Consider the following 14368-nt stretch of genomic DNA (forward strand, 5'->3'; position numbering starts at 1 on the left):
TTTATTACAATAATAAAATAGCAGAACATTGCAGACACTGTTTTGTTTTCCATGTGGCTATTCCAAAAAGAAGTCGCTGCTTATGAGAAAATAGGTAGCACAGTGTGATCAGTCTCTGGGAGCTAAAAATAATTGTGCTATATAATGCATGACATATTGAAAAATAAAAAAATGAACGAATTGCCTACCACCCTACAGAAATCTGTTAGAAGTTTGGAAACTGTGATGCCATATATATACTTGTGGGCAGCTACCTAACTAATACTAAGTCCTTTTAGCAGCATGTGTAGTATTTGTATTAATTGTAATATAGTACTGGCCAGTGGGTTTCCTAAAATAGAATTCCCTCATGGTCACTCATTACTATAAAAATGCTAGCCTAGATAGGACTACATTTTGGAAATTAGAAAAATGTTAAATTTTCATGTGCATTTGATTATAACTACTTTAGAATCATATGTAGATTATAGCCTCAGAGAACAAGTACACTGGCAGAATTTCAATTTCAAAAAATGACAAAAATGTAATTGCAAATTAGATGGAAATTTCATCCTATGGTCTTCTAGCTACTTTGGCATCTGAGCTCAAGTGTTAAAGTTCTATTTAGTGGTCATAGGTTTTCAAAACTACATTGCCCAAATCCAGCATCATGTTTTCTTGTAAAAATAGTTACAGTTCCCTCAAAAGATTAAGATGAGGCTTAATAGAAAACTGAATGAACCAAGCGATAGCGTACATAAATCAGAAATGCACAGGCCAGGTTGGGGGTGGTTATGCGTGTATCCCAGCACCTGTGACCTGCCTCCCGCTCTCACTTGGTGCTATCTCTTTGTTGCAGTAATGTGCCTAGTGTCGGGAGCCTAGCAGATCCAGATTATCTGAACACACCACAGATGAACACCCCGGTGACGCTGAACAGCGCTGCCCCAGCCAGCAACAGTGGAGCAGGAGTTTTGCCATCTCCAGCAACCCCTCGCTTCTCTGTCCCCACACCACGAACCCCCAGGACCCCAAGAACTCCCAGAGGAGGGGGCACTGCCAGTGGTCAAGGGTCTGTTAAATATGACAGCACCGATCAGGGGTCACCAGCCTCTACCCCCTCTACCACACGGCCTCTTAATTCTGTGGAGCCCGCCACCATGCAGCCAATTCCTGAAGCTCACAGTCTCTATGTGACTCTGATTCTTTCTGATTCCGTGATGAATATCTTCAAAGACAGAAACTTTGACAGCTGTTGCATCTGTGCCTGCAACATGAACATCAAAGGGGCGGATGTTGGGCTTTACATCCCCGATTCTTCCAATGAGGACCAGTACCGCTGTACCTGTGGGTTTAGTGCGATCATGAATCGCAAACTTGGTTACAATTCGGGACTCTTCCTGGAAGATGAGTTGGATATTTTTGGGAAGAATTCTGATATTGGTCAGGCTGCCGAAAGGCGCTTAATGATGTGTCAGACCACCTTCCTTCCGCAGATGGAAGGAGCCAGAAAATCCCAGGAGCCACCGATAAGCCTTCTCCTCCTCCTGCAGAATCAACATACGCAACCTTTTGCTTCACTGAGTTTCCTGGACTACATTTCCTGTAACAATCGCCAAACTCTTCCCTGTGTGAGCTGGAGTTACGACCGGGTGCAAGCAGATAATAATGATTACTGGACGGAATGCTTTAATGCCTTGGAGCAGGGTCGGCAGTATGTGGATAATCCCACAGGTGGCAAAGTGGATGAAGCTCTGGTGAGAAGTGCCACTGTGCACTCTTGGCCTCATAGCAATGGTAGGTTTCCCAGAATACAAATTTGCTTTGAAAATGGTCTTGGTGTGATGATAACTTGCAAACTTTCTTTACTTTGTTATATATGACAAAATTTTAAATTTCATTTATTAAAAAATAGACATAACTAAAGTGAGAGCTATCTTGATTATCACCCTAAAGTTAAGAACGGGGAGATGTTTTATATTGAAACACATTTGGAGAAGAGTAATTATTTTGTGGAAAAAAAGTTGTCTAGATTATACAAACTGATAATTTGCATACCCTTTCATGTTTAAGTCTACGCTTTCTTCTGGGTCAAGTTTCCATGATACTTCTTCCAGGAAGCCTTCTATCCAATTACCAGAGTATTTTCTCTTTCCTCTGGTTTCCCAGTATTTTGTGTCTCTGGTAACAGTGATCACATTTTACTTTGCATTGTGATTCCTGGGGCACGTCACTGTCTTAAAAACTCCAGTTAATAAACGTCTTTGGAGTTGGGCTCTAAGAGTGCTGAGCGCCTTGCTGTTCCCTTTCCTTATTGATTCACTGTCTATGCTGTGATGTGTCCTGCGGGGATAAAATGGTGAATGAAAGAGACAAGGTACCTGCCCTCAGGGACTTTCTTTTTTTTTTTTTTTTTTTTAAAGAAGATGTTGGGGGTAGGAGTTTTTATTTATTTATTTATTTATTTATTTATTTATTTTTGCTGTGTTGCATCTTCGTTTCTGTGCGAGGGCATTCTCTAGTTGTGGCAAGCGGGGGCCACTCTTCATCGCGGTGCGCGGGCCTCTCACTATCGCGGCCTCTTGTTGCGGAGCACAGGCTCCAGACGCGCAGGCTCAGTAGTCGTGGCTCACGGGCCTAGTTGCTCCGCGGCATGTGGGATCCTCCCAGACCAGGGCTCGAACCCGTGTCCCCTGCATTAGCAGGCAGATTCTCAACCACTGCGCCACCAGGGAAGCCCCCCTCAGGGACTTTCTAATCTATTTTGGAAAATGGATAAGCCTTCTCCTCCCTCCTCCAGTTAAATAATATGCTTATTTATTTAATTATTCGAATCAAATAAATAAATAAGCATATTATTGCAAACCATTATAAGTGATGAAAGCACGGGATGTCAGGGGACACTTCCTTGAAGCAGCAGTAACATTTGAGATCCCAACGATGAGTCCAGGTTAACTGGGTGATGAGGGAGGGGGCGGGGAGTCGTGTCCCAGGCAGAGGAGGGGCGAGTGCAGTGGCCCAGAGTTATGCAGAGCGTGGGGCCTTCAGAGAACTCAGAGAAGCCTAGAGACCAGCAGTGCTAGCTTGTCAAGAGCCTTTTGAGACATGCTGGGCACCGGGTCTTCATCCCAAGAGTCTTAAGTCAGTGCTGGGTTTTACGAAGAGACACTGACATCAGATTTGTGTAGTTAGGAAAAAATGTACTCTATAAGGTGGGCTGTGGATTAGAAAATGGCGAGAATGGATTTGAGGAGACTGAGAAGTTCCTGCAGCAGATGAAATAAGAAACAGTAGCTTGGCTTAGTGTCCTAGCAAAGGAGATGGAAAAGAAGTGGAAACATTTAAGAGATGCTTGGGAAGTATTATTGCAGGACTTGGAAATGGGTTGGATTTGGGGGATCAGGGAGAGTGAGATATTAAGGAAGACACCCAGATTTGTGACATGTATACCTCGATGGACAGCGGTGTCGTTCAAAGACAAGTGTACTGGGAGCTTCCCTGGTGGCACCATTGGTTAACAATCTGTCTGCCAATGCAGGGGACACTGGTTCGATCCCTGGTCAGGGAAGATCCTACATGCCGCGGAGCAACTAGGCCCATGCGCCACAACTGCTGAGCCTGCGCTCTAGAGCCCGCAAACCTAGAGCCTGTGCTCCGCAACAAGAGAAGCCACCACAATGAGAAGCCCGCGCACTGCACCGAAGGGTAGACCCTGCTTGCCACAACTAGAGAAAGCCTGCGGACAGCAACAAAGACCCAACTCAGCCAAAAATAAATAAATAAAATTATTTAAAAAAGATGAGTGTACTGGAGGAATATCAGGTCTGGGGAGAAAGGTCATAAATTGAGTTTTGGAAGTTTTAAAGATTTCTCTTGAGATATCCAGGTAGAGGTGTCAAGTAGACACTTGGGACTTTATGACCTGGAGCTCAGGGGAAAGAGAGTATATGGCACATAGATGATAACCCAAGTCAGGGGCTCAGAGGAGGAGGAGAGCTCACTGGGGAGGAGGACTGTATGGAAAGGGAGGAGGGCCTGGGACAGAGCTTTACTGAGTTCTGCCATGTAACCAAGTTTCATGAATGAGAGCGTGGTCAACAGGCATTCAGATTCAGCCAAGCTTTTAAGATAAGGATTAAACCAGTCTTTTGACCATGGTAAGAGCTGTTTCTGTAGACAGGTGGGAGCAGAGACCAAGCTGGAGGAGTCTATGTGTGAAAGAAACATGGACCCTGCTTCAGAATAGTCAGTCTTGCAGGGGAGAAGGTTATATAAGCAAGGAGACTTCTTGGAGGTGGAGACTCCTGAGGAAGTATTTCAAGGGTTATACTCATTTTTATAACTGCTTAGGTTTAAGTAGAGTGCCTTATACTTAGTGGGCCTTTAATTAATGTCTGCTGCATGAAGTTATGAATTAAAGTCTTTCCCCTAAAGAATTGTGGGTGATTATCTTAGGTGGTTTCTTTATTACTAGACAGTGGCCTTCAGGTAGAAAAGCAGTCTGTGTGGATGGATCAGTAGTGGCATCTTTGGATATGAAGAATAGCACATTTTATTGTAGGTGAGATGTGGGTTCCAAATTCAGATGCATAAAACTACCAGACAGATAATGTAAATGAATGATGTGGAGAGCCAGGTTTGCAAAAGGCAATGACCTAAATTGTGTCGTTTTCCAACATACTTTCTATTTTGTATGCACAGGAATAGAGTTCACAAAGAATTACTTCTACTTTTATTTTTCTCTAACCTGTGGTTCTCTTGGTGTGTCACTTTCCTACTTCTGATAGAGCCATGGGTACAAGAGGTACTTTACTTTTTTCTTTCCTATAAGAAGAAAAGAAGCACAGGCTTGAAGATCAAGGTGATAAATGCTGCTTCAGTCTCAGGCCAGCTGGGGTGGGGGGAGGCGCGCGGGGAGCGTCAAGAACTGTGTGAAGGGGACAGCTACTCCTTGGCTCCAACAAGTGGTGGTCATCCAGGAATATGATGGTCTGAGCCCCAGGGCTGTCAGGCAGTTTTCCAGTTTTTCAAGAGAAGCTGGAAATCCAGATTTGCATATGAAATTTCCTGAGAAATTCATTCCAGATTGAAAAACAAAAACTCTGTGCCATCAAGTTGCAGCCTGTGTTTGATGTGGGGACACATCTAAAAATGTCTTAAGACCCCTTAAGCACCCTGTGTTTCAGATTTAGTTGGTAAATAAATCACAGATTTCCATCCATGCCACTTTCCTAATCAGCTAGAAAAGCAAGACGAAGGAAAGGTCTTTAGGAACCCAGCTGTGCAGATTCATAGCTGACCATCTCCATCTGAAGTAGTTCTTCCTTCAGATCTTTTTGAGAATTTGACGAGCATCATGGACCTTCTCCCTTGGGGTAAAATACACCTGTGCTCATGCATGCATATGCAGTTTGGGGTGGAGTTTCAGAGGTTTTTCAAATTCTAGGTTAAGAAACCCTCTTGCTAGCAGGAAGAACATGTTCTGAAACCATGAATCTCCTACCTTCCTCTCTGTACAGATGAATTTCAGGCCTGTCATTGCCTCTGCCCTGTTTTCATGTGCCTCTGCCTGTGTAGAAGGTCGTCTTTCTCTTTATTTTGTATTTTGTGAAAATATTTTCATTAAGATCAGTTTTTAAAGTTTTTAAAGTTTTTAAAAGCTTCAAGTTCCTTTTTCCCACTCATAATCAAAACATGGATATTTGTAAATAAAAGTAGTTAAGAAACTAAAAGTAAGAAACAATAATTAAGAAATTTTTGCCGTTCTCTTTTCTTAAGAACAACCTTGGAAACAAGTCTGTATGATTTTTAAAAGTCAGGCCTATCTGCCTTTCCACTTTTAGGCAATCCTGTGGTTAACCTCTTTTATATAGAGTAAACTATTTTCCCTTTTATTATTTCCAATAATAAATAATAAACTATCTTCTACTTTATGTTTTTTTTTTTTTTGGTACGCGGGCCTCTCACTGCCGTGGTATCTTCTACTTTAGAAGATTGTCTTTCCTCTTGACTCCCAAGTCGGGTAGTTTAGAATCTGTTATAAGTCGACCCTGCTGCCAGTGCTGTCTCTGTCGTGGAGTGTAGCTGAGGTCCACAATGATGGCAGGAGGAGCAGTGTCCAGCCCCCCCTTTATGGTTCCCCTTCCTTTTCATTTCATTTCTCTTCCAGTGCTGGACATCAGCATGCTCTCCTCCCAAGATGTGGTCCGTATGCTGTTGTCCCTGCAGCCCTTTCTCCAAGACGCCATCCAGAAGAAGCGCACGGGCAGGACCTGGGAGAATATCCAGCACGTGCAGGGACCACTCACCTGGCAGCAGTTCCACAAAATGGCAGGACGGGGAACCTACGGTAGAATCTTTCCCCTGTTTAAATTCCTTCAGATTTTTGTTCTGTGAAAAGCAGCTTTAGTTACCGTCAAGTCCTTCCCTCACTGACAGAATCTTTTTCCTCCTGACTATTAAGTTTTATAATCTCCCTGTTTTCCAGTAGTCAGTTTTGGAGATAATTTTTCTAAATGTCTTTGGCATAATCAAGGTCAGTGGGGCAAATAAGCCGTAAATAGACTATCTGCTAGGGTCTCCTCATCTTTGCGATCCTCACTGCATTTTCATGTGGATGAACTTCTGAACTAGCTCTGTCGGCTTCCTCAGAGTCAGGATTATAGTGCTTATCTTAAAGGAAATGACATCGTGCTGTTTGGAAAACTACCTTTAACCTGCTCTAGTCTGCTCTCTGATCTTACTGAAACTTGGTAAGCATGTTCTGACTCACTTAATTAAGGTTCTTCATCAGGGGCCATTTAATTAGAGGATTTGAAGAGTAGTTTTAAGAGTATCATGTCAACCTACAGTAAAATTTCTGATGCCAGAAATAAGACTAATGCACCAGAGAATTCTCAGTTGTGGAGGTTGTGGGAAACAGACCCTCAAGCATTTTCCTAAACTGCAATCTTGTTTTAGGTTCTGAAGAATCTCCTGAGCCGTTGCCCATCCCCACTCTGCTGGTAGGCTATGACAAGGACTTCCTTACCATCTCACCATTCTCCTTGCCATTTTGGGAGAGGCTGTTGTTGGACCCATACGGGGGCCACCGTGACGTTGCCTATATTGTGGTGTGTCCAGAAAATGAGGCCTTGCTCGAAGGAGCCAAAACTTTTTTCAGGGACTTGAGCGCTGTATATGAGGTGAGAAAGACATGAAAGATGAAAATTGTTTGTATGATACGAGTCCTCAGGTTGTTTCTAGTTGTGACTAAATTTTAAAGAACAAATATTTTCAAAGTAGGACTCAAAGAAAATTTTCATATAGTTGGAGGATGAAGAAAAGGATTACATTGGCAAGTTTTTCAAGGAGTACATTGCTTTCCCATCTTAGCGTTTATATTTTATTAGATTTAAAGATTTTCCTCTACCAGCCTTACCACCCATCTTAAAGTCCCATCAGCTGTTTTTTCCCCATTTATGTGCTCAAGTTTAAAAGTATTACTCACCAGGGGATAGTGGTTGTTCAGAAGATGAGCTTTATGAAAAGAAAGCACATGTACTCTAGGGGTGGGGGTGGGGGGGTTCCTGAAAACAGTATAAAAATGTTTAGCTTGAAAATTTTTGAATCATAATAAGTTTAATGACTCGTGTCCGTGTATGTTTTATTTAACACTCCATTCATCTTAATACTAAAATTTTGGTACAGATTAATAATGTGATAACCATAGTAATGTAAAAGCCACCTCGATAATTTTATATATTTAGTATATAGATTCCTGTTACTTTTGAAAAATTAGAATCATGTCTGTCTTTGAAGAGTTAGTGCCACATTTCTTCTGCTAAAGTACATAGACACTAAGGTTTTTGTACCTTATACTTCTGTTACCTTTATATTTGACAAGAATAAATGAAAAATTAGTATTTATAAAGTATTTAGAGCTGCGACAGGCATACTATAAGCATTACAAAAGTGTTTGCTAAATAAGATGCCAAGTTGAATTTCAAAAATACTCCATAACGGAACATTCACTATAAATGTATGAGTACACACGAAATAGTAAACTTACGTGTTGCTACAAAGAAGTGAGAAGATGCTAAAGTATGAGATAATGGCATCAATTAAGCCACTGAAGGAAATCCTTGGATACAGTAATTTCTAAACAGTGCCTGGTTCATGATGCCTAATAACATTAAATCATAATTACCCTAACACAGAAAACTTGTCTAAGCAGTCTTAAAGCCCAGCCATTCTTTTGAATGAAGCTTTCAACATAAGTTACAAAACATAAAAGGACTGCCAGATCATTTTAGGATTGCTCTTTTGGCAGTAATGCGTACCTGCTTCAGAAGAGTGTACACTAGAGAATTTTTAGGGGCTTGGTAAGCTTCCTGTTCATCAACTCTAGTAAGGGCTAATAATATGGGCTCTTCTGCTGGTGAACAGGTAGCTAGGTAGCTTACTTTGTGCAGGTATATTAATTCTCTGCCATAAGCACGCAGTTAATGTCCTGCACGTCAGTAACAGAATCTCATTGTGCTAAAACAACTATTTACTTTAAAAAAGTGATCAGCATATCCACTGTTTCCGTGGCCTCTACTATTGGTGATCTCCAAATGTCTGTAACAGTGTAACAGATGACCCATAAAATTTTAATGTTATCTTATGGGAGAACATCATAAGTCAGGATTACTTAAGAGGTTTTAGTGGACATATGTCTCAGTCAGCCTAAGTCGGCAGGAACCTGGTTAATTCTTTATTTGACCATTAGCAATCAGGTAGTGCTCAGCAATCTTCCCTTGTGCTAGAGGAAGTGGTTGGGGTGAAGAAACATTCATTTTTCTTTAAAAGAAACATTTTTCCTTAGAGAGCCTAGTCCAGGTTTTGGAGAGACAGAGAACAGTTTCAGGTACATTATAATTACCAGAAGGGACCAGCATATAATGTTGGTTTGGTTGTGTGTGGTAACGCTAAAAGACAAAGGAAAATGCTTTCATGTGTATGGTCAAGAATCTCCATGGTAACGATGTGTACTGAACGAAGGAGTGGTTCCTGTTGTAAACAGCGATCTGTTTTGTGCCGTCAGATGTGTAGGCTTGGGCAGCACAAGCCTATCTGCAAAGTGCTGCGCGACGGGATCATGCGCGTGGGGAAGACCGTGGCGCAGAAGCTGGCGGAAGAGCTTGTGAGCGAGTGGTTTAACCAGCCGTGGGGCAGCGAGGAGAGTGACAATCATTCCAGACTCAAACTTTATGCGCAAGTTTGCCGCCATCACCTAGGTAAATGGGGATGTATTTGGCAAAGTAGAATTTGAGAAATAGCAAATCGTTCCCCCTGCTCCCTATTAGACAGGCCACATTATAGTTCTTTTGTCTCGGGAAATGTTAGTGTTCCATTACTGTATTTATTTAGGTCTAATTTTTGCATTCTAAGTAGTTAAATGCTAATTTTTATGTGCATGTATATTCTTTAAAAGCTATTTACAGTAGCCTAAGGAAGTCATATCTAATTTACTCCACATTTCGAAAATGTAGCAGCATGACTTGGTATTAACTGCTCTATTTTAACCCAGATTCCCAAGAGAATCTTAGATGCTTACAAAGCCTTATGCACATAGGAGCATAATATACCATGATGGCTGTAGAATATATGGCCTCTCAGTTTTCAGTGAAGGCGTGTGGAATCAGACTGAAAGGAAAATGTTACAAATGATTGATTTTCTCCTCTCCCCGGCCCCCCCCAAAATAAGGCTCTTGCCCAGAATTTATAATAAGTAACTCCATGTTTATTTCTATGTTTACAGAACATACAAGCTATGTTCAGTGGTAGAGATAGCATTTTGGGTGTCATAGAGTAATGCAACCTGGAAGCATAATTTTTTTTAAAGTGACTATTCTAAATATCTGCTTCAACCAGACACTGCAGAACATTCCTAAAGTCACCTCTCTGCGTGTACACTTTCAGCACCTTATCTAGCCACTCTGCAGCTCGACAGCAGCCTGTTGATACCACCTAAGTACCAGACCCCACCAGCAGCAGCACAGGGACAAGCTACACCTGGGAATGCGGGGCCTTTAGCTTCAAATCCAGGATCGGCAGCCCCCTCAGCTGGCAGTGCATTTAATCCCACCTCCAATGGCAGTTCTGTGAACCCGGCAGCAAGTAGCTCCGCATCTGGTTCCTCTGTGCCACCGGCCTCGACATCTGCCTCTGCTCCCATTATTAACCAGATAAGCACTACCTCTTCTTCAGGATTCAGTGGTAGTGTCGGAGCGCAGAACCCCAGCGCTGGGGCCAGCTCTGCAGAGAGAACGCAAGGGAGCATAGGCTGTGGTGGAGACACTGAGCCTGGGCAGAGCTCCTCTCAGCCCTCACAGGATGGACAGGAAAGGTACGGTACTCTGACCAAGACGAGTGGCTTCAGCTCGGACCCCTTGTCTACTCTTCCTCTGCACCCCCAGCCCCCTTGACTTCATGAGTCTCTAAACCTTGTAAAGGGTGGTATTTCTCTTCTTCCCTCAAGAGAGTAACAACTGTCAGTCTATAGTTCAGTGTTAAGAAATTTGAGAACTTCTTATAAACTTATTATATTACTAGTATGATAATATATACTTACTAATTAATATACTTAATGTAATTAATATTACTGTTAATACTCATTATATGAACATAATATATGGATAATAGTAATAGTAAGCTCTTACTATTAACGTAACAGCATTATAAAACATCTTTGTAGAACGAAGCCACGGTGTGGTGGGGGGGAGTTAAAAAAGAGATCTCCCGTTTTAGAGGAGCATATTGTTGTTTTCCATCCATCTGGATGCTAACTGATTTGGTTTGCCTTCATTTTGGTACATATTAATGTTGCATTTAATCTGTAATCATTGTCCAGGGAGTCAGTGTGCTCTGGAATTGATTCATTTTGTATAATTTATATTTATGTTGTGCATCTCATAAGTGACTCTCTCTACAGTGTTACAGAAAGGGAGAGGATAGGAATTCCCACGGAGCCTGACTCTGCAGACAGCCAAGCCTACCCTCCAGCTGTTGTCATTTACATGGTGGACCCCTTCACTTATACTGCAGAGGAAGACTCCACTTCTGGAAATTTTTGGCTGTTGAGTTTGATGCGCTGCTACACAGAAATGCTGGATAATTTACCTGAGCATATGAGAAATTCTTTCATTCTCCAGGTAACTATTTGCAAGTTTATTTTTTACATTGTTGTTGTTTTTATGAAAGTAAACAGGTTCATGATTTTTTAAAAAATCATATGTATATAAAAATAGAAAAAAGTATTCTTAATTCTACCTTTTAGATTCAGCCATTATTAGCATTTTGGTGTTTTCCTAGCCTTTTTTCTGTGTTTGTTTACACAATTGAGATCCTACTTTTCACATAATTTTTAGTCTTTTTGTACTTAAAGTTATTCATGAATACTTCTCCACCTTATTTAAAATTCTCACCAAGCAACATATTTTTTATAGGCTGCATATTTTCCATGTGTAACTGTTTCTCTACAGTTAGATATAATTATTTTTTTTTCACCTTTTCACTGTTAAAAATACAACTATAAGGCGGTCCAGTGGTTGGGACCCCGTGCTTCCAATTCCGGGGCCTGGGTTCAATCCCTGGTCGGAGAACTAAGGTCCCACAAGCTGCACAGCATGACCAATAAATAAATAAGTAAATGAATGAATGAATAAATAAATAAAACCATAATATACATCTTTAGGTATAATCTCTCTTTCACATTTCAAGTCATTTCTTAAAGTGGATTCTTAGATAAAGATACTGATAAATAATGCCAGATTCCTCTCCCAAAATGTTATAGTTATTTACATTTCTTTCAGGAGTGAAGGAACATGCCCATTTTTAGTGCACCCTTGCCAGCTTTATAGTGTAATAATTTTTAAAAATTTATAATTTAATAGGTGAAAAATGATGTCTTGGGTGTTTAGATTCTTGTTTTTCTGTCACTTTAACTCAAGCCATATTATAGAATTAAAAGATTGAAATTAAAGCTGCCAGTATAGTCTGTTGATAGTTTTTCATTGATTTGAAGTTTGTGTCTCAGATGACTAGACAATAATTCCAAAGATGCCGTGCATACTATGCGTATACCTTACAAAAGTGAGAAGTATATTTAAAAGCAAGTTTTTAAATTTAGGGGCATGGCAACAATAAATTGAGAATTTATCTCTCAAATGGGAACAGGGTAGTTTCTAAGTGACAGTGTAACTTGGCCAGCAGAGTGACACCTCTTCTTAAATTGCTGGTATATTTGGAATATGGGACTTTATGTCACTGAAAGGAATTAAGATTGAATTATACTATGTTTGGCATTTCTGTATTTTAAGGCTAAAGTTGCCTCCCCCATTCAAGTAAAGAATTCATACCATTTCATTTTTGAACTGCCTTGTTAGCGTATTAGATCTCTACTTCTAGTTTTATTTGTATCTGTGTCTGTAGGTTGTGCCTTGCCAGTACATGCTGCAGACGATGAAGGATGAACACGTTTTCTACATTCAGTACTTGAAGTCCGTGGCATTTTCAGTGTACTGCCAGTGCAGGCGACCTCTGCCTACACAGACCCACATTAAATCCCTCACAGGGTTTGGGCCTGCCGCCAGCACTGAGATGACCCTCAAGAACCCAGAGGTAGGTAGCAGCAACACGGCAGAAATTTGCAAAAAAGACTACTTTTATGCTAAAGATGCAGGCCAAGAGAGTTGCTTGCTTGGCTGGTCTTCTACCTTTATTGTAAGAGTGGTAGGTTTCTTTAATCCTTAAATTGAAATAGAGGAGATACTTCTCTGAACTTGTATAATTTTTGAGAAAAGAGGCAAGCAAACTCTTGCCATTTTTTGATGTAAGACCTAAGGCAACAGTACACTTATCCCTTTTACTTATGAAAGTTCAATTTTCCTATATTTATTTTGTTCATCATTGTTTGAAGCTAATCTGTGTCTTAAATCACTCTCCACCTTCCCCAGCTCATTTTTTTTCTCTTGGAACAGCCGCTGTGTCTGTGTTTACTCTGCACGGGCCCCTCATTTTCTGATGCTTTCTCCTCCCCTTGTCTCAGTGCTTCTGTATGTAAATGAACGCTTTTTCTCTCCATCTTTGTAAACCTGTTTCCCACAGATAAGTACCTCAGGGGGAATTCTAAAACACCAAAGCAAAACACGTTTTAAACAGAAGTTGTACACTTCTTTTGTTTTACTAATCACCTTATCCTGAAGGTAGACGTACAGGGCAGTGTTTAGAACTCTCAAAGCCTTCAGTTCCCACAACTTTTGCATGAAAAATTACCCATTAATAAAGGCCAGCAAACACCTCTTCACCATTAGAGAACTTAAAAACACCCAAAATTGCTAGCTTTAGTTGTTAATGTAAGTTTTTGTGGAAAACTAAAAAAATGACGCACTACTTAATACTACATTTGTTGTAACTTGGTTCAGGTCAGCTTGGTCCCAAGAGAGGAAACTGCTTAGCTGACAACTTACATTCGCTCTGGGGTTATAGAAAATTTCTATCTTTGGCAGTTTTAGGTTAGTTTATTCTTTTGAGTCTGTATTTTTTACTTTTGTGAGCATGTCATATGTTTTCTCTACTACTAGCTTTTTCTAGAATAAAAATAAATATGTTTCTACTTGTTTCAAATTTGTGTCCAGAAATTGAGGTTGTGCCTTTCTTTATAAACTTTGAATCTTTTAGTTTTTTACCTCTTGTGGTTATTCTGCAATTCAGATGCAATCATTCCTTATGCTTTGGTAAGAAGTTACCACAATTTCAAATGACAACTAATAGTAGTCTGCATTTTCAGAGAAGAGAGTAAAGGCTGACTACCTATATTAAGATCCGAGGCATTATGTAATGTTTTAAAAGATTATATAACATACTGGCAGGACACCATGAGAGTTCATGAGATATATAGTGAGGCTTAGATTAAAATAAATCACAAAAAATATTTTTTCTTTCCTTTTGCTTTGGAACAGGAAGAGAGAAATCAATCATTTGACTTAATTAAAAATGCAAGAACCAAATGTTGTGAACATTTACTGAGGTTTATAAATTTTTACTTGCATTAAGGTGCAATGGCTAATTGCTAAATGCTGCCTCTCCCTCGGTCTGCAGCTAGAATTTTGTACTTTCATTCAGCAACTATAGCTGAGTGTCTACCGTGTGCCAGACACTGTATTAGGTGTTGCCTGTGCAGTGGTGAACAAGACACCAGTCCCCTGCTTCCAGAATTCTCATTTTCTGCAGTGGCACAGTCTCATGCAAGCTCCTGGCAACCACTGTTCTACTTGGTGTCTCTGTGGGGTTGCCTGTTCTGGACGTTTTTTGTAAATGGAATCTTCCAATATAGAATGTTTTATGTCTGCCTTCTTTCACTTAA

General features: G+C 40.6%; 1 protein-coding gene across 3 annotated transcripts in view; it reads left to right on the plus strand.

Annotated features, from left to right (window-relative positions):
• The window catches only part of MED13L (mediator complex subunit 13L), a 290942-nt gene that overhangs the window by 259017 nt on the left and 17557 nt on the right, over window positions 1–14368 (plus strand). For all 3 annotated transcript variants that reach the window (XM_082641500.1, XM_082641499.1, XM_082641501.1), the window contains exons 17-23: window positions 839–1776; window positions 6149–6328; window positions 6940–7163; window positions 9047–9239; window positions 9925–10351; window positions 10937–11156; window positions 12436–12624. In XM_082641500.1, the coding sequence (XP_082497626.1) occupies window positions 839–1776; window positions 6149–6328; window positions 6940–7163; window positions 9047–9239; window positions 9925–10351; window positions 10937–11156; window positions 12436–12624 (2371 nt within the window). The remainder of the gene's footprint in view (window positions 1–838; window positions 1777–6148; window positions 6329–6939; window positions 7164–9046; window positions 9240–9924; window positions 10352–10936; window positions 11157–12435; window positions 12625–14368) is intronic.

Source organism: Mesoplodon mirus, assembly GCF_964341445.2.
Source record: "Mesoplodon mirus genome assembly, chromosome: 13".
Lineage (NCBI taxonomy): Eukaryota > Metazoa > Chordata > Mammalia > Artiodactyla > Ziphiidae > Mesoplodon > Mesoplodon mirus.